The 22,768-nt window shown below is 42.8% G+C and overlaps 1 protein-coding gene across 7 annotated transcripts in view; it reads left to right on the forward strand.

Moving 5' to 3' along the window:
• The window catches only part of LOC112219613 (dymeclin), a 159,879-nt gene that overhangs the window by 69,252 nt on the left and 67,859 nt on the right, over positions 1-22,768 (forward strand). For all 7 annotated transcript variants that reach the window (XM_042302103.1, XM_024381005.2, XM_042302104.1 and 4 more), the window contains 5 exons: positions 7,052-7,240; positions 7,324-7,502; positions 9,261-9,386; positions 11,849-11,962; positions 12,131-12,225. In XM_042302103.1, the coding sequence (XP_042158037.1) occupies positions 7,052-7,240; positions 7,324-7,502; positions 9,261-9,386; positions 11,849-11,962; positions 12,131-12,225 (703 nt within the window). The remainder of the gene's footprint in view (positions 1-7,051; positions 7,241-7,323; positions 7,503-9,260; positions 9,387-11,848; positions 11,963-12,130; positions 12,226-22,768) is intronic.

Below are 22,768 nucleotides of genomic sequence, written 5' to 3' on the forward strand. Positions count from 1 at the left end.
GACCAGGGTGGCTGGAATCTTTGATCATTCTTAGGGCCTTCCTCTGACACCATCTGGTATAGAGGTCCTAGATGGCAGGAAGCTTGGCCCTGGTGATGTCAGTGATGCCAGCAGCATACCACCCTGCATCCCACTGTTGGCTTGCTTCTGAAGCTGAGCAGGGTTGGTCTTGGTCGGTCCCTAGATGGGAGACCAGATGCTGCTGGAAGTGGTGTTGGAGGGCCAGTTAGAGGCACTCTTTCTTTCCTCAGGTCTAAATAAATATCCCAATTCCCCAGGGCCTTGTGTAGGGTTCCGTCTTTCCGATTCCACATTAAATGGGTGTCCTGACTCTCTGTGGTCACTAAAGATCCCATGGCACTTATCGTAAGAGTAGGGGTGTTAACCCTAGTGTCCAGGCTAAATTCCCAAGCTGTCCCTCATTCCGTCACCGAATCATCCCCAGCTCACAATTGGCTCATTCATCCCCCTCCTCTCCCCTGTAACTATTTCCCAGGTCGTTGCTGTAAATTAGAATGTGTTCTCAGTCAACTTACATGGTAAAATAAAACATATATATATATTTTTTAAATGTACTGGGCTGTACCCTCTGTAATGCCTTGCAGTCAGAGGTAGTTGCCATACCAGGCAGTGATGCAACCCATCAGGATGCTCTCGATAGTGCAGCTGTAAAACCTTTTGAGGATCTTTGGGCCCATGCCAAATATTTTCAGTCTCCTGAGGGGGAATAGGTTTTGTTGTGCCCTCTTCATGACTGTCTTTGTGTGTTTGGACCGTGTTAGTTTGGTAATGATGTGGACGCCAAGGAACTTGAAGCTCTCAACCTGCTCCACTACAGGTCTGTTGATGAGAATGGGGGCATGCTAGGTCCTCCTTTTCCTGTAGTCCACAATCATCTCCTTTTTCTTGATCACATTGAGGGAGAGGTTGTTGTCCACACGGTCAGGTCTCTGACCTCCTGCCGATAGGCTGTCTCATTGTTGTCGATCAGGCCTACCACTGTGTCGTCAGCAAACTTAATGGTGGTGTTGGAGTCGTGCAGTCATGAGTGAACAGGGAGTACAGGAGGAGGGGACTGAGCACGCACCCCTGAGGGGCCCCTGTGTCAAGGATCAGCGTGGCGGATGTGTTGCTACCTACCTTTACCACCTGGGGGTGGCCCGGCAGGAAGTCCAGGATCCAGTTGCAGAGGGAGGTGTTTAGTCCTAGGGTCCTTAGCTTAATGATGAGCTTTGAAGGCACTATGGTGTTGAACGCTGAGCTGCAGTCAATGAATAACATTCTCACATAGGTGTTCCTTTGGTCCAGGTGTGAAAGGGCAGTGTGGAGTGCAATAGAGATTGCATCATCTGTGAATCTGTTAGTGCAGTATGCAAAAATGGAGTGGGTCTAGGGTTTCTGGGATAATGGTGATGATGTGAGCCATGACCAACCTTTCGAAGCATTTCATGGCTACAGACGTGAATGCTACGGATCGGTAGTCATTTAGGCAGGTTACCTTAGTGTTCTTGGGCGCAGGGACTATGGTGGTCTGCTTGAACATGTTGGTATTACAGACTCAGACAGGAAGAGGTTGAAAATGTCAGTCAAGACACATGTCAGCGCATGCTCGGAATACACGTCCTGGTAATCCGTCTGGCCCTGCAGTTGACCTGATAAAGGTCTTACTCACATAGACTGCGGGAGAGCGTGATCACACAGTCGTCCGTAACAGCTGATACTCTCATGCATGTTTCAGTGTTACTTGCCTCGAAGCGAACATATAAGTGATTTAGCTCGTCTGGTTGGCTCGTGTCACTGGGCAGCTCTCGGCAATGATCCCCTTTGTAGTCTATAATAGTTTGCAGGCCCTGCCACATCCGACGAGTGTCAGAGCCGGTGTAGTACGATTCAGTCTTAGTCCTTTATTGATGCTTGGCCTGTTTGATAGTTCATCGGAGGGTATAGCGGGATTTCTTATAAGCTTCTGGGTTAGAGTCCCACTCATTGAAAGCGGCAGCTCTCCCCTTTAGCTCAATGCGAATGTTGCCTGTAATCCTTGGCTTCTGGTTGTGGTATGTACTTACAGTCACTGTGAGGACGACGTCCTCGATGCACTTATTGATGAAGCCAGTGACTGATGTGGTGTACACCTCAATGGAAGAATCTCGGAACATATTCCCGTCTGTGCTAGCAAAACAGTCCTGTAGTTTAGCATCTGCTTCATCTGACCACTTTTTTATAGACCGAGTCACTGGTGCTTCCTACTTCAATTTTTGCTTGTAAGCAGGAATCAGGAGGATATAATTATGGTCAGATTTGCCAAATGGAGGGAGAGCTTTGTACACATCTCTGTGTGTGGAGGAAAGGTGGTCGAGAATATTTTTCCCTCTGGTTGCACATTTAAAACACTGATAGAAATGAGGTAAAACTGATTTGTTTCCCTGCATTAAAGTCCCCGGCCACTAGGAGCACCGCCTCTAGATGAGCATCTTCCTTTTAGCTTATGGCTTTGTATAGCTCATTGAGTGCAGTTTTAGTGCCAGCAATGATTTCTGAGGTGGTATGTAGACAGCTAGGAAAAATACAGATGATCTACTCTCGGTAGATAGTGTGGTCTTCAGCTTATCATGAGATACTCTACCTCAGGTGAGCAAAACCTCGAGACTTCCTTAGATATCGTGCACCAGCTGTTGTTTACATAAATGCATAGGCCCCCGCCCTGTGTCTTACCAGAGGCTGCTGTTCTGTCCTGCTAATGGAGTGTATAACCCATCAGCTATATGTTCTTAGTGTCGTCGTTCAGCCACGACTCGGTGGAACGTAAGATATTACAGTTTTTAATGTCCCGTTGGTAGGATAAACATGCTTTTAGGGTCGTCCCATTTATTTTCCAGCGATTGAACGTCAGCTAGCAGGACGGAAGGCATGGGCAGATTAGCCACTCGTCGCCTGATTTTCACAAGGCACCCTGATCTCTTTCTGCGAAATCTGCATTTCCTTCTCTAGTGAATAACAGGGATCTGGGCCTGGTCGGGTGTCTGTATTATATCCCTCCCGTCCGACTCATTGAAGAAGAACTCTTCGTCCAGTTTGAGGTGAGCAATCTCAGTTCTGATGTCCAGAAGCTCTTTTCGCTCATAATGTTGCTGCTACCGTCTCTTATGTACAAAACAAGTTACGAACAACGTGAAAAAACAAACAAAATAGCATGGTTAGTTAAGAGCTGATAAGATGGCAGCCTTCCCCTCCGGTGCCATCACAACGCAGTCGCCTAACATCACTGCCTGACCTCACAAATGCTCTTGTGGTTGAATGGAAGCATGTCCCTGCACCAATGTCCAACATCTAGTGGAAAGCCTCTAGTGGAAGAGGGGACAAACTCCATATTAAAGCCCATGATTTCGTAATGAGGTGTTTGACGAGCAGGTGTAGAAAAGCATGCATCTGTCAGAAAATCGATTAAAATGTTACAAATAGCCGATTCATTAACATGTTTTGCTCATATTACATACATCTTCCAAAAATACCTAATATTTTGTGACAACTGATGCAACCTCTCCTACCTTGTCGAATTGACAGTCATTGACCTACAAGTCATTTTGCATGCTAAACAACCATAGGGAATTCAGTAGCCTAGTAATCTTAGCCTAGGCAGCCGATAGTGTGCAATACACTCGTGTCCCCCGTGGACCGGCTCGTACATAAAGCATCCTCCATTTAGGCTGCAAAGGCTTCATTTTCCTCCATTGCTTGAATGGCGAGCCGCTGGGAAAGAAACAATTGTGTGTACTGTCTAAATGAAACACCATTTTCAGATTTCTTTATGCTTTAAGATGTTGCTTTAAGATTGTCTGAAAATCCCAAAATGGTGGTGGCCTTATTAGTTCAGTGACTATATAATTTGTTAGGTACAGTATACGGAAAATATAAATGTTCTGTCACAGCGAAAATAATACATGCAGGAAGTCCAATCGATTGTGAGGTATGGCAAATACATTGTGATACATTTGGGTTGCGGGTTCTGAAATCTCTGCCCAGCAAGGAGGAAAGGAGCCGACCTAATCCCGCCTCCTACTTTTACCTTTCAACCCCTTTTCACCTGCCAATCAATATTGTCCATCTTCCCTCTCTGACTGTAGGCTACATCCCTAGTTGCATGGTGTGATCAAATCATTACAGCAAAAATATATCTACTAAAATGAGAGGGAAAGACGGGTAACAAGTAACATCCACTTCATAGGATGGGCTAAAAGGTTCAGTTATGTCACAAATGTTTAATTTGATTGTAACTTTCCTACAGTAGCCAGCTGACAGTTAACATATCCTTGTAAATTAAATTCATTTATGTTGCAGATATAAAAGAAAGGCTTGGTACTGATGCATGCATCTATCGAAATGCGATTTATGCCCTCTGTCCAAGTTTTCATTGGGGTAAATCAATTATGCTATTATTACATTTATGATTAGCCTACATTTACATTTTCAAATTGGTAGAATGACAATCATTTACAAGATGATGCAGGGGATTTAGTTTGCAATCCAGGGACAAATTGCCTTCCTGGAGCGAGCAAAAGAATGTGATAATGTTGGCTAGTTTCATAAAATGGGAAAGTATTCTTATAGCCTGTTCTGTATCAAATACACTTGCCTTAAATACCCTACTCCTTGAAAGCCGTGTATTGTTTATACAGTGCCTTCAAAAAGTATTCATACCCCTTGACTTTGTGTCACTGGCCTACGCACGTTACCCAAAGTGGAATTATGTTTTTAGAAACATTTACAAAATGTATTGGAATTGAAAAGCTGAAATATCTTGTCAGCTATTCAACCCCTTTGTTATGGCAAGCCTAAATAAGTTCAGGAGTAAAAATGTGCTTAACAAGTCACATAATAAGTTGCATGTACTTACTCTGTGCAATAACAGTTTTTTAACACAAATTTTTAGTGACTACCTCATATCTGTACTCCACACATACAACTCTCTGTAACTGTCATGGTCAAAACATATTGATTACAACAGTAGCTAAGATTGGGAGAAGTCCGTCACTAGCACACAGCTTGGACACCCATGCATACCCCACAAGACATGCCACCAGGGGTCTTTTCACAGTCCCCAAGTCCAGAACAAACTCTGATAGGCGCACATTACTATATGGAACTCTCTTCCACATCAGGTAACAGTAGAATCAGATATTTTTTTAAAAACAGATGATAAAACACCTTAAGGAACAGCTGGGACGGTGAAGCAACACAAACAGATGCATGCATACACACACATGATAACATACGCACACGTACACATGGATTATGTGTTGTAGATCTGGAGTATGGGCCTGAGGGCACACACTTAGTGTGTTGTGAACTCTGTAATGAATGTATTGTATTGTTTTTAAAATTGTATAACTGCCGCAAGGAAGAGTAGCTTGGCAGCACCTTATGGGGATCCATAATACATACAAATACCATGAGGCCAATGGTGACTTTTTAAAACGCAGTTTAATGGCTGTGATAGCAGAAAACTGAGGATGGATCAACAACATTGTACTTACTCCACAATACTAACCTAAATGACAGAGTGAAAAGAAGGAAGCATTTACAGAATAAAAAAAGTAAAATTGCAAAGAAATGTGGCAAACAATGTATCTTTATGTCCTGAATGCAAATCATTATGTTTGGAGCAAATCCAACACAACACATCATTGAGTACCACTCCAGTGGTGACTGCATCACGTTATGGGTATGCTTGTCATCGGCAACGACTGAAGGAAAACCTTTTTTAGTCTGCTTTCCAACAGACACTGAGAGACAAATGCACCTTTCAGCAGGACAATAACCTAAAACACAAGGCCAAATGGTAAGCAGCTACAGTGTTGCATTGAATGTTCTTGAGTGGCCTAGTTAGTTTTTACTTAAATTGGCTTGAAAATCTTTGGCAAGACTTGAAAATGGCTGTCTGGCAATGATAAGTAAATGAACTTGACAGAGCTTGAAGAATTGAAATCCTTCAGAGTCTATTGACGCACCTGTGCGTCATTCTAAGTAACATGAAAAATCCCCTTAAAAATATTTTAGTTTAAGCTGGAGATATTGCATGGGCTCTGTCTCAATCCACTGCATCTGCCTAGGTCTGCCTTCCGCATCTGCTGTAGATGGTGACTGAGCTACTGCAGTGTTTGTCAGACCATGAGACATCCTGAAAATCACCTAGACATAGGACAGACACTAGGACAGACACAAAACCTTATTCCAAGGGGTATGAATACTGTCGTGATAAATGCATTGATACAACAGCAGTCAACAGCTGCAGTGTTGCTCATTAGATTACCCCGTATCATGGAATAAGCTATGTGAATGTTTATAAAGACAAAAGGCAGACATATGGAATTATTTCATTTGGATGGATGGTTGACATGACAGAAAGGTAGGATATTTTCTTATCTAAAATGTGGATGAATCTTTGCTTCAGTATACTCTTCTCAAGCTCGTTACGTCTGTTTCGCTCACGGGACTCAAGCCTGGATGGGCTTGCGCCTAGTAAAAACCTTAGCCGATTGCGCAATATATTCAAAAATTCTAACTAAATTCACCAGCGACATCATTAGGAGATAAGGATTGTGAGCACAGTGTTTCTGATCAGATCAACGATGATCTTCTAATGTATTTGTGTGGCTACGATGCCATCTTTAGAGCACAGCATGAAATAGGCTACTACTGAGGTCTGATGATGCTTCTGACAATATAGTAAAAGGCGTGTTGTGTTGGTTTTGGGTGATGTGCTAAAGTCTGTATAACCCTGTGACGTACAGTACCAGTCAAAAGTTTGGACACACCTACTCATTCAAGGGTTTTTCTTTATTTGTACTATTTTCTATGTTGTAGGATAATAGTGAAGACATCAAAACTATTAAATAACACATATGGAATCATGTAGTAACCCCAAAAAGTTTTAAACAAATCAAAACATACTTTATATTCTTCAAAGTAGCCACCCTTTGCCTTGAGACAGCTTTGCACATTCCATATGTGTTATTTCATAGTTTTGAGGTCTTCACTATTATGTTTCCTCCAGGTGGGTTGTGGAGTGTGTTCGCGCTGGGTGGAGCCGGCAGTAAGCCAGGATTGGAACAGGAACAGAACCCTCTGCCACTGTCCAATCAGAGCCTGTTATTGCTTCTGGTGCTAGCCAATCTGACAGATGGACCCAACAACTGTCCCAATCCCTACAGACAGGCTGTCACATGCTTCAAAAACACACAAGGTACAGAATATGTGCTACTACCAGTAACAGGTGACAGGGGGACCTTTCAATGAATGGGTACTAAACCTGTGTGTTTTCCACAGACATGTCATCCGTCCCTACAGAGCAGCACCATATGTTCCAGATTAACTTCAACAGCCTTTACACAGCTCTGTGTGAGCAGCAGAGATCCGACCAGGCTACACTGATACTCTACACACTACTACATCAGAACACTAACATGAGGACATACATGCTGTCACGCACAGACATGGAGAACCTGGTGAGTTAGTCGCAAACTGCGCACACATACACTACTCTCTACACACTGCTGCATCAAAACACAAACATGAGGACATATGCTCAGTTTATTAGGTACAAATTTCAAATCTTGTTGGTCACGTTTTCCGGCACCACATTCTCCTAACGGAAACTCTGAAATGTACTCTGTGTAATCTGAGTCATCCTCTTTGACTTAGTTCTTATTTTTTCCCTGCTGACACAGTGGGACACAGTAGACAGCTGTTCCTGTGGGGTGTGCTGTGACGTCACCTCTTAGCAGGTTTTAAGTGTATTAGGGAGCGCAGAGTGGGGAGCGCCACAGACCATTGCTCTGCAGGACCCACCTGTGACAGAGGATCACTCCCACACACAGTGGAACCATGCTTGAACAAACACACATACACACATGGGTGGACACACATAGCGCTTCCCGAAGCACCCCTCTGGAACAATGCTGGAGGCCTAAACACACAAACACACACTTTCTCTTAGTGTAGTCTGGGATGTTGGATTCGTGTCAGAACTTGCTCAGTGCACTCTGCCTGCTTATTCTGCAACAGTGTCAGTCTGCACAGCAGGAATGCAGGATTTCACAACAGAAGTTGACAGAATGGCTGTTGAACCATGGCAGTTAAACCATCAAAACAGAAACACCATGCAGACACATACCCTGGAGAAACACCATGCAGACACGTACCCTGGAGAAACACCATGCAGACACGTACCCTGGAGAAACACCATGCAGACACGTACCCTGGAGAAACACCATGCAGACACGTACCCTGGAGAAACACCATGCAGACACGTACCCTGGAGAAACACCATGCAGACACGTACCCTGGAGAAACACCATGCAGACACGTACCCTGGAGAAACACCATGCAGACACGTACCCTGGAGAAACACCATGCAGACATGTACCCTGGAGAAACACCATGCAGACACGTTCCCTGGAGAAACACCATGCAGACACACCCTGGAGAAACACCATGCAGACACGTACCCTGGAGAAACACCATGGAGCAGACACGTTCCCTGGAGAAACACCATGCAGACACGTACCCTGGAGAAACACCATGCAGACACGTACCCTGGAGAAACACCATGCAGACACGTACCCTGAGAAACACCATGCAGACACGTTCCCTGGAGAAACACCATGCAGACACGTACCCTGGAGAAACACCATGCAGACACGTACCCTGGAGAAACACCATGCAGACACGTACCCTGGAGAAACACCATGCAGACACGTACCCTGGAGAAACACCATGCAGACACGTACCCTGGAGAAACACCATGCAGACACGTACCCTGGAGAAACACCATGCAGACACGTTCCCTGGAGAAACACCATGCAGACACGTTCCCTGGAGAAACACCATGCAGACACGTTCCCTGGAGAAACACCATGCAGACACGTTCCCTGGAGAAACACCATGCAGACCCTGGAGAAACACCATGCAGACACGTTCCCTGGAGAAACACCATGCAGACACGTTCCTGGAGAAACACCATGCAGACACGTACCCTGGAGAAACACCATGCAGACACGTACCCTGGAGAAACACCATGCAGACACGTACCCTGGAGAAACACCATGCAGACACGTTCCCTGGAGAAACACCATGCAGACACACACACAGTAGACCAGGACATCCTGGCTAAATAAATCCTGGCTAAATAAATACATGAAAATACGAATAGCCAACGCACATGCTCGTTCTCTAATTATTTTACTCCTTCCCCTCCTCCTTAGGTGATGCCCATCCTCAAGGTCCTGTATCATGTGGAAGACAGGAACTCTCATCACGTCTACATGGCCCTCATCATCCTCCTCATCCTCACTGAGGAAGATACCTTCAATAGGTCCATACATGAGGTGGTGAGTACTGACCCCTCACTCTAACCCTTACCATCCTCCTCATCCTTACTGAGGACGATACCTTCAACAGATCCATACGTGAAGGGGTGAGTAGTATTCCTGATTGATTGAGCCCTGAAAATGTACTCCAGTGTCACACACAAATGATGCACACCAGTAATTGCACTCCTATGACAGAAGGGACACAGCCCTGCAAACATGTGTTCCCTTTCAGCACATTCTGGTTACAGACGTCTGAGACATTTCTCTGTATGAGGTATGATTTCTCAAACGTCAGGACATGTGCCATTTCAGATAAGAACAGTACATTCTATGATAGGCACTGTCTCCCCATCTCCCGCTGTGTATTTCAGTCTCCATTTTTTCTTCCTACTCAGCTTGTCAATGAATTCGCCGTGTGTTTGAACAGAGAGCCTTTAAACCACTTAGGACACGGTGCTTGACACCATTCTGCTCTTCCATTACATTTTAGTTGTGTGAATCATTTTTGACATTTTAAAGTCATTCCTCTCTTTCTCTGTACGTGCGGAGCCTATCGAGTTTCAGTCTACTGGCTGGGCTGCATATGAATTTGTCTCCGGCTGAGTCCCAAATGGCACTATCCCCCATATAGTGCACTACTTCTCACCAGGGCCCATAGGGCTCTGGTCAAAAGTAGTGCACTATATAGGGAATATTGTGTCATTTGGGAACCCTGTTTGACTGCAGCAGGAAATCCTAAAGCCTAGGCTGTAGCTGCCAGCAGACTTCTCTCTGAGTCTCTATGTTTTGGATGAAAATCCATTTCACATTAGTCTCTTTGCTGTTGACATGTAATTTCCAGCAGTACTAGGTTCAATATAAACCAACCACAGTCAGGCCAGCTCTCAATATTCAGATGGGTGTTTTTCATCATAGAAAAATCAATGCAGAAGTACTTTAATGCTGTTGTGGTGTTTTGGGGCTGTGAGTTGAGCCTGGGATTAGACTACCATGTTGGTCTATGTTTTGTCCATCAGTTGCTGATGGTTGTCACCCAGTGCTGTGTCACTGTGACTCCATTTAGTGTCTCCAGAGCCAGGTGGATGGACTCGGATCATGTATTACTACACACATCACAGCTAGGCTTCTACAACCTCTGTTGCATTTGATAGTGCAGACTTGACCATGGCACAGCCTAGTCAATTTCACAAATGATCTCTTTGAAGTCTAAATCTGTGATAGTTTGACAGTACAGAATAGGTCTTTAAATTAGTGCATTATTCTATTTCTGCATGTTAGTGAAAAAGAAGGTGCAATCTCAAATGCATTATTTAATGTGTAATTGTGTCTAGATTGCTTTTTCAGAATCTATATCCTTCCCCAACATAAAGTAAGGCCAAACCTTATGACATCCTGTCCTGCCAACCGTTACCGAGACTTACTTTACTTCTGACATGAAGTGCTGTTACCGTGGTCGCTAAGCACCCTGGAAACACAAGGTTGACAACCAGAAGTAATAGGCCTACTGTAGTAATGGAAAAATAGTTGCATGAAACACTTTTGATATTTGTGTTTTACAGAGAAAAAAGTGATTTGTGATCGAAACGGTGATAGCTACTGCTGGCGGTGTTCTAACTTTTCCTCTTAATTTGTACAGTACCGGTGTTTCTACTTTATTCATTTAGAAGTGGCGCGCCACTGCTAAATTGTTGCCGCCACACATTATTATTATTATTTATTTTTTGGGGATAGAAAAACTGTCATTGTAAAGCTTAAATGACTAAAACCAGACCAAGTTTGTATAACATTTAATTGACCTATATGTTTTATATATTTGAGAACTAGAAATCGACTAAATAAAAGCTAAAACAATGAAACCAATAAAATAAAACTATGAATTTAGGAGTACTTTTGCCATGGCTGGCTTACCGATTGGGCACGCAGGGCACATGCCCAGGGGCCCCAATGATTTTGTTATAATGTTTGATCATAAGAACACAGAATTAGCCATGGTAAAATGCAACATTTTCTCTCTGCTCCATGGAAAACATTTATAAAATTGCAGGAAAGTAGTCCCTTTTTGATCCAGAAAAAAACCTTGCTCATTGCTAATAGCACACCTGCCTGATAATATAGTATGGTCCCATATATAAGCTATGGTAAAAAGTCAGCCCTAAAATATTTTGGGGGCAATATGTTATATGCTCATGTCTGGGGAGGATTATAGATAGATCAGAGTCATTTGATTTTCATTCATTTTGGAGTATAATGTACCTTTAAAAAGTCACCTGAAATGACCTTCTCACAGTCCTTCTACAAAAAAATACCCCGGGGGGCATGCTGCTGTGGACCCCCCCACCTGCCTCTCCAGCCACGACCTTTGCCACCACTGCTAAAAAAATAAAAATAAATGCTGAGTAGTTACTCACTCTCCCTCTTTCCCTCCCTCCCTCTTTCTCTTTCTCTTTCTCCCTCTCTCGCTCAAACTCCCCCTCTCCCAGGTATTAAAAAACATAACTTGGTATTCAGAGCGTTCATTAACAGAAATCTCCCTGGGTAGTCTACTCATCCTAGTGGTCATACGTACCATCCAGTTCAACATGACACGGACCAGGGTGAGTACACATGCACACACACACACACACACACACACACACACACACACACACCAAAAGATCTCCACATACACTTTGTTTACCCTCTCCTAGCTTTGTTTTCTCCCAAGATCATCTCAATGGAATTCCAGGTAGGTCAATACACGTCTCTCATTTCCTCTCTTCCAGGATAAGTACCTGCACACCAACTGCCTGGCTGCCCTGGCCAATATGTCTGCCCAGTTCCGCTGCCTACACCAGTATGCAGCCCAGCGCATCATCAGGTGAGGCTACAGCTCCGTCCTCCGTAGAACTATTGCTGACTGTCAACACAGACACGGGTATGGCCAATGCTTGTTAATGGTTATTGATATGATCTCAACTCAAACTAAAGCCTACTGGTAGATTGAAAATTGTAGAGGTTTAGCAGGTCTGTGCAGCACCTTCTGGTGTAGATATTCCATGGTTGTGTTTTGTGCTGAGTGGGAAAGACCACCTATCTTCTTAGCTACTGATGTTGCAGCGTTCCCTCACCAAGGCAGTAGAGGCGGAGAAAAACAAAGGTTGGATTGAGAGGATTTATCAGAGAGGATTTAAATGAGTCATTTGATTATGCTTTTGTTTTCTTCCTTGACTCATGGCCTGTACTAAAGTCTGCCACTATTCAGTCACAAACATTACCATAAAAAAAAAGGTTTTCTTTTTATAAGGTCTACCACAGAGGACCAACCCTTGCCAAATCACCACACCAGTATGCAAGCATTAGCATGGATTGATTCACAACACATCATTTCAACATTTCCATAACAACTGTGTAAAATGGCTAAGATAGTCGATCGTTATATTGGCCGATTATCACATTCCGATCCATTTCTTGCAGATTGACGCAGTGCTTCCAGATTGAAAACAGTGTTTTTAGGTCGGCGGTTTGGAAGTGTAGCTAGTTAAGTCCGACATAAAATGACTATCATTATATTGGCAGATTATTGCATTACAATTACAATTTGCAACGCACTGATTTCAGATTGAAACCATGTTTTTAGATTGGTGGATTGGAAGTACAGATGGGTTACACATTTCCCTTGGTGCCAGTGACCATGTTGGTTTGGTGCATGACGGAATTAAAGACAAGCGCATATAAAGTATAAGGTCAACATTTTAAGGGTAATAATTGTGCATATTTATTCTGTTTTGTAAATTATCCTGTAGGGTGGAGTGGTAGTATTTTATATGGTGATTATTTGATGTGTGATTGAGTTAGTGATTTCGTTTGGCTTCTCTGAATGCCTTGACGACTTGATACATAGCAACAGATTCCAGATTGCCTTGGTAGCTTTACTAAGCACACAAACAAGCTTAGACAAACACATGTATAAGAAAACACACTCACTCAGTCACACGAACACTTACTCCACCCTGATGATGGAATACAGTTGCTGGTCATAATAAGACACATAGTTAGTGGGAAAGTGCTTGGAATTACGTGCTTTGTGTTTATTTTGACTTTCTTTTACTCTCTTTTTATTTTTAAAACAATTGATATTAGATATTTCACTGGATGTACAGATTAAACTTATGCCAACGTCTTCGTCAGCTGCAGCCTTTGTAATGCTGTAGCCTAGGTCTATTGCTCATCACATATTAGACCACTTGGCTAGTTGTCATAGATCTGTGGTTGGCTCTCAATAAAGACATCACGTCTTCTGGTTGTGTATTCTGGCTTTGAAGCAGTCAGTCAGTCAAGGAAGGTAATGGTTATGACTCTAAGCTGTTGAGAGGGAGGAGATTTCTCATGACTCTGTGGTTAGAAGTTAACTATATGAATGAATGGGAATGTGAAGGGCTTGCCCAGTGACTCACCCAGATCATTGTTCCAGATGAGCCCTGGTTAGGAGCACACACTCCACTGGTCATACATTCTAACACACATACACGCACACATACTCCCTTTCAATGTTCACCCATTCATTCAGGATCATTTAATGCTGTTTGTGACCACGGGAAATGGAAACAGAAATGCATACACACACACTCCTTCGTGTTGTATTATTACTAAGAGAGTAGCCGAGCTGACACAGTCTTTCTTCAAATTGTATTAGTCACATACGCCCAATACAACAGGTGTAGACCTTACAGAGAGATGCTTACTTACGAGCCCCTAACCAACAATGCAGTTAAAAAAAATGTAAAAAAAACGACTAAGAATAAGAAATAAAAGTAAGGTTTGGGATGTGGTGGTGGAGGGGAAGGTAATAGTAGTTCCTACACTGATTTGCTTGTGCATCTCTGCATCTCAGCCCCATTGCAGATGCCTCCAGATCTTGCCTCCTCTCCTCTACATCATCTCTCTACACATTTACAATTGAGTCATTTAGCAGACGCTTTTATCCAGTGCGACTTATGGGAACAATTAGGGTTAAGTGCCTTGCTCAAGGGCACATCAACAGATTAGTTACCTAGTCAGCTTGGGGATTTGAACCTGCTACATTTCGGTTACTGGTCCAGGGCTACCTGCCGCCCTACATGTATCTAATTTCACAAACAAAGTAGAAAATACTACTGTGTTGTATAAGAGCATGTGAAGTATATCTAGAACGCCAAGCCTCAGGCAAAGCATTGGTTATAATTTTACATTTTAGTCATTTAGCAGACACTTTTATTCAGAGCGACTTGAGTGTATAAGTATTTTCATGCTTTTTCCTACTGGCCCCCCATGGGAATCGAACCCACAACCCTGGCTACATAGGACTGCTCCATGAACAGTCAGTGTCGTAAAGGAAAGTTATTCCAATGATTTTACTGCATGCTCAAGGCTTAAGTCAATGTTAGATTTTCTTTAACTGTCAAGTGAGAATAGTTTGCTGGAGTCAAACACAAATTCCAATCCTTCATTACTTTTGGCTGTTATCAGTTATTATTCTGGGATGTCTGTTGAGCTATAATATTAAACAAACTGACAATCAGTGATGGCTTCTCTTTTGCCTCTTTTTGAACCCCTTTGTCACCTTTCTGACCGTAACCCAAACATACTATGCTAAAGTATTTTACGTTTTTTTTTTTAAACGAAATTGGAGAAAACAAATTATTTTATGTATTTTTTTGACCTTTTTTTCCCCCACTCCAGTTGCAGTCGCCACAAACACTGGCTGGTTCACCGCGTGTGACGCACTAGGACAGGAGCTTGTGCACTTTACTTGCTCGCTCATTCTCAAGTCCTATGCTTCCGGGTTATAACCAGACTCTAAGACTACTAGTCTTTTGCTGCCCTCTCTTCCTGCTTCTTTTACATTTTTTTATTATCTTTCTGTCCTACTGATTGCTGCATGAGCACAGCATCATTTGTATTGCATCTTTGCATGCTGGAATGATTTACGGATAGTGGACTCGCTGAATGGATCCAAAATGACCCCCTATTCTCTAGAGCCATACCTTTGACAAAGATACATTCTACACATGCATGTTCTTTGTAAAGCCGTGTCTGTCAGTCGGTGGCGGTCAGTGCCATTTAAGATGAGTGAGGAAAAAAATTCTACTGTATTACAGCATGTTGGATGACTGTCATTTCATATTCCATTCACCCAGTTCAATGTAACAGCAATATTTTTAGGCTACTACACGATACTCAAATTTTCCTATGCCTGTCACGAGGTTGCTACAACCATGCCTATGAATGAAAGTTTACAACATAGGTGCATACAGGTCGAGAGAAAATGTTGGTGTCATTCAATCCCGCCTTGCACACTCTTGCCTGCATCTAGCTGATCTAGGGTGTAACTATTAGTCGAACAGTTGCAAACAAGAGTTTCTGTTTGACAAATTCTGGTATGTTTATCGCCATTTAATTCCATTTGCTTCCATTTAAGAATCATTTTTCAACAGAATCGGTGGTGAATACACCCCTGATAACACAAAAACACAGTTCACTTTCATACCAGCCACGTTGTATTCCTTCTCGCATCGATGCGATTTTCTCCTCTCACCTTTTTTCCCTTCGCTTGTGGACTTCAATGCACAACACATCAGCTGTGTAACCAGGCGAAAAAAACCTTTCCAAGCCAATCCATATCATAACCACTACACACAACCTACATCGTTGTCACCATATTATATCAAGTAATGTCATAGTCAACATAGCTAATAGAACTAACGTGTTAGTAAACCCGCTACAATCATGCAGTAACGTTAGTGTACAATTTAGCACTTAAACTGGTGGGCCCCGGTGGCAATACATTTGTAAAAATCAAAACCTTACCTTGACTTGGAAGAGTTCCAGTGTTGTGTTGGATAGTCTTAGCCAGCTAGCTAACATAGCATCCCTCTGTTTGAGTATGGTGTTTGAGGTGGCTAAACTAGCTAGCTGCATTTGCTAGCTAAGTAAGTGAAACTAAAAGTGAGGGGAAAAAATTACCATCTCTGTCTATCTTGCTTCTCCATTTTGGAAGAAATGTATTTGTTCAAAACTGTTCAACTATTTTCTTTCTCTCTCTTTGAGTCAACTACTCACCACATTCAAAAAAAAAAAAAAAATCAAATCAAATGCATTTTATGCACTGCAGTGCTAGCTAGCTGTAGCTTATGTTTTCAGTGCTAGATTAATTCTCTGATCCTTTGATTGGGTGGACAAAATATCAGTTCATGCATCAAGAGCTATAATAGGCTGGGGGACGTCCTCTGGAAGTTGTTATAATTACCGTGTTAAGTCTATGGAAGGGGGTGAGAACCATGAGCCTCATAGGTTATGTATGGAAGTAAATGTACCCAGAAGCTAGCTGTCCTCAGGCTACAACATGTAGCTACCCTACAGAGTGCTGCTGAGACTACTGTGACCTTAATTGCAAAATAGTGCGTTTTAATGAATTATTTGGTAACGTGAAAATATTTAGTATAGTTTTATCTAAAAAGGATCAGTTACATTTTTTTTTTTAACTATTTTTAATTTAATGAAATTCACTGAGGATGGTCCTCCTCTTTCACCTCTGATGAGCCTCCACTGCTGCCTGTGCTGTAGACTAGGTTTTTGCAGTCAGTCAGTGTGGCAGAGTCTTTGTGCTGGTGGGGATCACCAGGTGTGCCTCTCAGTCTTATTAATACCATGGCTACAAAGGACACCATAGAATCTTAGTTACCCTACAGACAGACTCAGACCCAGGCCTCTTAGCCAGCACTGGTAATCATATCTCAATACACTTTTCAGTACCTCAATCACCCCACATAAAGCCAATGATAAATGGACTCCGTGACCTACATCGGATGAATGGTGCTGACATGTGTAGCAGGTGTACATCTCAGCTCAGTACTGCATTTATCCGGCTAGGTTCTTTGTGCAACAATTTGGGAGATTCTCTCCCATTTGGTCTAGCTGTATGTTTTTGGGGGGGCCCTAGTCTGCTGATGTGAGAGAGAGAGGGAGAGAGAGAGAGAGAGAAAGCAAGTGTGTGCGTGCATGTGTGTGTGTGCGTGCGTGTGTGTAGGTGAGCGTGTGCGCGCTGCTCACCGGTGGCCAGGCAATTTGGCTCTCTCTCAGTAGGTCAATCTGACACAGCTTCCAGGCACTGTCTAGACTAGACATGAACAATTGAACAGGTTGCCATGCCACTGATGCCAAAACAATAGTGTATGGCAGCTAGCACCCTGCCCTGTCAATCAATTAGTAACAAAGTGTGCCCCCTCCATCTCACCACCTTTATAAAAAGGCCATGGCTGTGGATCAGACTTTTCCCTGATCTTTTTTTCCCCTCAGACCTAAGGACCCGAAGCTTCTGCTCGTGTGCTGATCACGTTCTCGGCATTTGTTTATTCTCTACTTTACACAATCTCTGCTCTACTCGTAGAGAACAGGCTACTCAGGCTCGTTTAATAAAGTTAGATCAAAGCTGAATCAATGTCTGATCACATAATGATAGTATTCTACATAACAAACCGAATATAGTAGCATAGTATAACGTTACTGCAAGACAAAAACACCATGTAATTTCTCTCTTGTGGCCAAATTCAACAATGCGCGCCACTAGGCAAGATACACAGGTAGACTATGCTATAGTTTTAACACCATCTGCTCTAAAATTGGCTCACTTTACAAGATCATTCAACTCATGAAACTGATTGAGATGAAATGGTTGGTATGCAGATGCTGCATGAATATTTCACCGGTAAAACCTGAAGAATTAGGTAAATAAACACTTGGTCAGAACGTGATCTGCACATGTGCAGAAACTTCAAGGCCTTTAGTCCAGGAAAAAACAGGTCCGGGAGAAGCCGTATCTGCAACCACTCCCATTTTAAAAAGCACAGAGACCTCATAACAAAGGATGTTTGTTCCCCTTCAGTTTTTCCCCTTAGGCTTTCAAAGAGGACAAAGCTTCAGAGCATGCCCAGACGTTAAATTAACTGAATAAACAATCCCAGATCTCAGTCAAAGCCAGCATAGTGTGTCTATGATTTGGAAACAACGAAAACAAAAGTGAGCATGCCCATATCTCATTCATTTTACCAAGTGTGTCTGTTATGTTTTGGAATCAACAAAAACACACACGCCATGTAAAAGCCCCAATTAAATACTATATTTTTTTATATGACATACCCAAGTCTGTATGTTTTAGAATCAACAATTAAGCAATAGTACATGAGGCTATGTGTTATGACATTTTTATCATGGCTGTGATGTGGTCATATCCGCGATGGATGGACTACACCGATTGGTGTAGTCCACCACAGCCATGATGAAAATGTCATAACACATGGCCTCGAGTGTACTATTGCTTTTATACAACGGGTTACCTGCATTAAAAATCAAGATTATTTCCCAAACTATCAATTTTGAAACAAAAACATGATGCTACATTCACTAACACTGGTTGTCAAGTGACATTTTAGGCGGTCTCTAGTCGTTAGTTATTTTCGTATTGACTGCCATGTAAAGCAACATTTCCCAAATGCTGGTTGATAGTTCCAGAACATTGGTTTCTAGGAACGCTGTCCATGGTTCTGAAAACAGTGCACATCTGGTCTATGCATAGGAAAATGTTATGTCAGATGGAAACATTGTAGGGACGCTGTCCATGGAGCTGAAAACAGCGCTGAAACATTGTAGCAAAGACATTGATACAGCAGATCAGAATAGAATCCACAATGACACTTTTTTTCAGATGTTCACAGCATCGACAGCTATTTATTCGTGATACACATTGAAATGCATATTTCCATTCAGTACTTGTCTAATGCCGGGGACTCAAGTGCAGCTGGCCACCTTTTCTCAGGAACAACTGCCTTGTTGTCGCACGTAGCTGTTAGGATGTTACTACATCTCCTTCTGTTATCCGTGGACGGCTCCCAATAGCTCCTAAGAGAGCTTTCAGCCCTGCGCCCGTACATATACTCTGGCCTCCAGACCTGCATCGGAGAGCTGCTGTCCTGCAGTTGTCCTGATGCAGTGTTTGGTATACCTATGGAATGTGCCAGCCTCAGAGAGAGAGAGAGCGAGCAATTAATAATGACAATATGACAATGATTCTATTCATGTTTATTATATTCATATACCGTATAGCAGCCTAGCTATTTGAACAAAATGTTATACCTTGCACAGACGGGGCAGCATTGATGAAAGAGTGTTGAGTCCCATTGGCTCTATGGTATACCACATGTTGTCGTCATCAGAGAGATTTTGTTTGGGGTGTAGATAAAAGGCTGGGGCATGTTAAGTTAATTTCGTGATTTTTCTAGCGATCAAGCAAAGATCTTTCCCTAGGTTTTCATACATGCAGCCACAACGATTCTCTCGGTCTCTTTCCATTGGATTTTTGTGGTTCTTGGTTTCTTCATTGAAACTCAGTGTTGCCTATCTCGATCCATTTTTGTCCTCTTTTATTACGAATGAGTCTGGCTTCAGTTTGCGATTTCCTTTGTTGCCTCTTCGGCCAAAAGCAACTGCAAATCAAACCACACCTTATTCAGTAATCCTCTAGGGGTGGCGGGGCTCAAGGCTTCGGATTTAGGTCCCGCTGTGTTATAGCTGGGTGTTGGCTGGTTCTGTCCCTGCCCTCCCTTCTCAGCTGTTTTATGATACCAGCAAAGACATTGTTTGCTTTCAGGAACTCAGTTTCTCTCATCAGGCACCAAGGCCGGCTCAGTGGAGGCTCATTTAAGTGGCAGTGTAGGCCTGCATGCAGTCCAGCAATGCTGCTGGTTCTATATCAGTCTCCTTTAGCAGTCCTTGCGGGGGCATAAAAACTCGGGAGAATATTACCCTTCTCCTGTTTTGAAACAGTTGCCAGATCGATGTTTATCCCCTTTTCTGACAGACATTTCAGAAATCACTTCACTGACTGACCTTCATGTCTTAAAGTAATGATGGACTGTCGTTTTTCTTTGCTTATTTGAGCTGTTCTTGCCATAATATGGACTTGGTCTTTTACCAAATAAGGCAATCTTCTGTATACCACCCCTTCCATGTCACAACACAACTGATTGACTCAAATGCATTAAAAAGGAAACAAATTCCAGAAATTAACTTTTAACAAGGTACACCTGTTAATTGAAATGTATTCCAGGTGACTACCTCATGAAGCTGTTGAGAGAATGCCAAGAGTGTGCAAAGCTGTCATCAAGGCAAAGTGTGACTACTTTGAAATATCTATATTTTGATTTAACACTTTTCTGGTTACTACATGATTACATATGTGTTATTTCATAGTTTGGATTTCTTCACAAAATAAAGAAAAACCCTTGAATGAGTAGGTATGTCCAAACTTGTGACTGGTACTGTATATACATTTGCAAATATTTCTAAAAACCTGTTTTACTTTGTCAATATGAGGTATTGTGTGTAATTTCATCCATTTTAGAATATGGCTGTAACGTAACCACGTAACCACGTGGAAAAAGTGAACGTGTCTAAATAGTTTCCGACTGCACTGTATGTGTGTTTTTCCATGTGTGTCTGTGTGTGTGCTTGCCCTGCTCCTTCCCCTGCTCCCTGCTCCTGTGTGTTATTAGGCGGTGAGCTCCCCTGTGTATTCCCACACGGCTGTTTACTCGTCTCTATTTGTTATTATTGAGCATCAGCCACCATCTGCTCTGCTGTTTCTAGTGGGGATAGAGAGAGAGACTGAGCTAGGCTGTCTGTGCATCCCAAATGGCACCCTATGCCTTATGTAGTGCACTATATGGGGAATAGGGAGCCATTTGGGGGGTGGGGGAGGCACACTGTCTATTTTTCATGGGTAGGGGCATGTGGTGATGGACAGCTCAGTACTGCATGAGGAGCCTAGGCTGAATTGATTTAATTATTTATGTTCTGTGGTCCAGGCTGAGTACTCTGAGATAGAAGAGAAAGATTACAGGAATGTTACTAGAAAAAATGGTTGTTTGATTCAATGGTGGACTGGGTGCCGATGGTATGCCAGTTGAAGCTGGTTGCTTAGAAATTGCATGCAGTAATGACTGTAGCTGTACAGATTTTTTTCTCAAGTCAGGTGTATCTATATAATATTTTCTACATATTTTTTTGGGCCAAATTATTTAAAAAATCTCTTATATTGTTCCCACTTGGTTTATAAAGACGACAGAGAAAGAGGATGTGTCTCTGTCTGTGTGTGTTGGCATGTAGCCTATGTTGTCAAGTGTTTGTGTATATTGATGTGTGTTGATCCATGGTGGCCTGTACTCAAGGTCAGTGGAGCAGACCATGAAATACTTTATTTTTGTATTATTATAATTTTTCTACTTTTTACCTATTTTTCTCCCCAATTTCGTGATATCCAATTGGTAGTTAGTTTTGTCCCATCACTTCAACTCCCATACGGATGGTCGAGAGCCATGCGTCCTCTGAAGCACGATTCTACCAAGCCTCACTGCTTCTTGACACGTTGCTCACTTAACCCGGAAGCCAGCCGCACCAATGTGTCAGAGGAAACACTGTACATCTGGCGACGTGTCAGCATGCATGTGCCCAGCCCGCCACAGGAGTCTCTAGAGCGCGAGGAGACAAGGACATCCCAGACAGCAAACCCTCCCCTAAGCCGGATGACGCTGGGCCAATTGTGCGCCGCCTCATGGGTCTCCCGGTCGCGACCCAGGTCACACAGCCGTGATCGCACCCGGGTCTGTAGTGATGCTTCAAGCACTACAATGCAGTGCCTTAGACCGCTGCGCCGCTATGGAGGCCGACCCTGAGAGACTTAATGATGTGCAGTGCCTTGCAAAAGTATTCATACCTCTGGGATTTCTTCACATTTTGTTACAAAGTGGCATTTAAAACATTTGTCAACAATCTTCCCAAAATACTCTGCCAGAGGAAGATTATTATTTTTTTGATTAATATATATTAAATGAAATATAGTCGTTGTAGAAATATTCCGTTGCCGGAGTCAATACATGTTAGAAACACTTTTGGCAGCGAGTACAGCTTTGAGTCTTCTTGGGTCATTCTTTAAAGGTGCACTATGCAGAATTCCTAGTTGCATAAATTCTCACAGTTTGCCTATTTTAAGTTTGTGCAAAACAAGCAATGCATAGTGTTGAGAATCATTGTACTATCTAAACTGCTGTGTAATATCTTTCCAAGACCATTATTATTTTCAAAGTTCTCCAAGCTCTGTCAAGATGTTCGGGATCATGGCTAGACAGCCACTTTCAAGTCTTCTTGGTAAGCAACTCCAGCATAGATTTGGCCTTGTGTTGTAGGTTCTTGTCTTGCCGAAAGGTGAATTCCTTTCCCAGTGTCTGGCGTAAAGCAGACTGAAGCAGGTTTTTCTGTAGGATTTTGCCTATGCCTAGCTCCATCCCGTTTCTATTTATGCTGCACCACCATGCTTGAAAATAAGGAGTGTT

The sequence above is a fragment of the Oncorhynchus tshawytscha genome, linkage group LG20 (genome assembly GCF_018296145.1).
Source record: "Oncorhynchus tshawytscha isolate Ot180627B linkage group LG20, Otsh_v2.0, whole genome shotgun sequence".
Classification (NCBI taxonomy): Eukaryota; Metazoa; Chordata; class Actinopteri; order Salmoniformes; family Salmonidae; genus Oncorhynchus; species Oncorhynchus tshawytscha.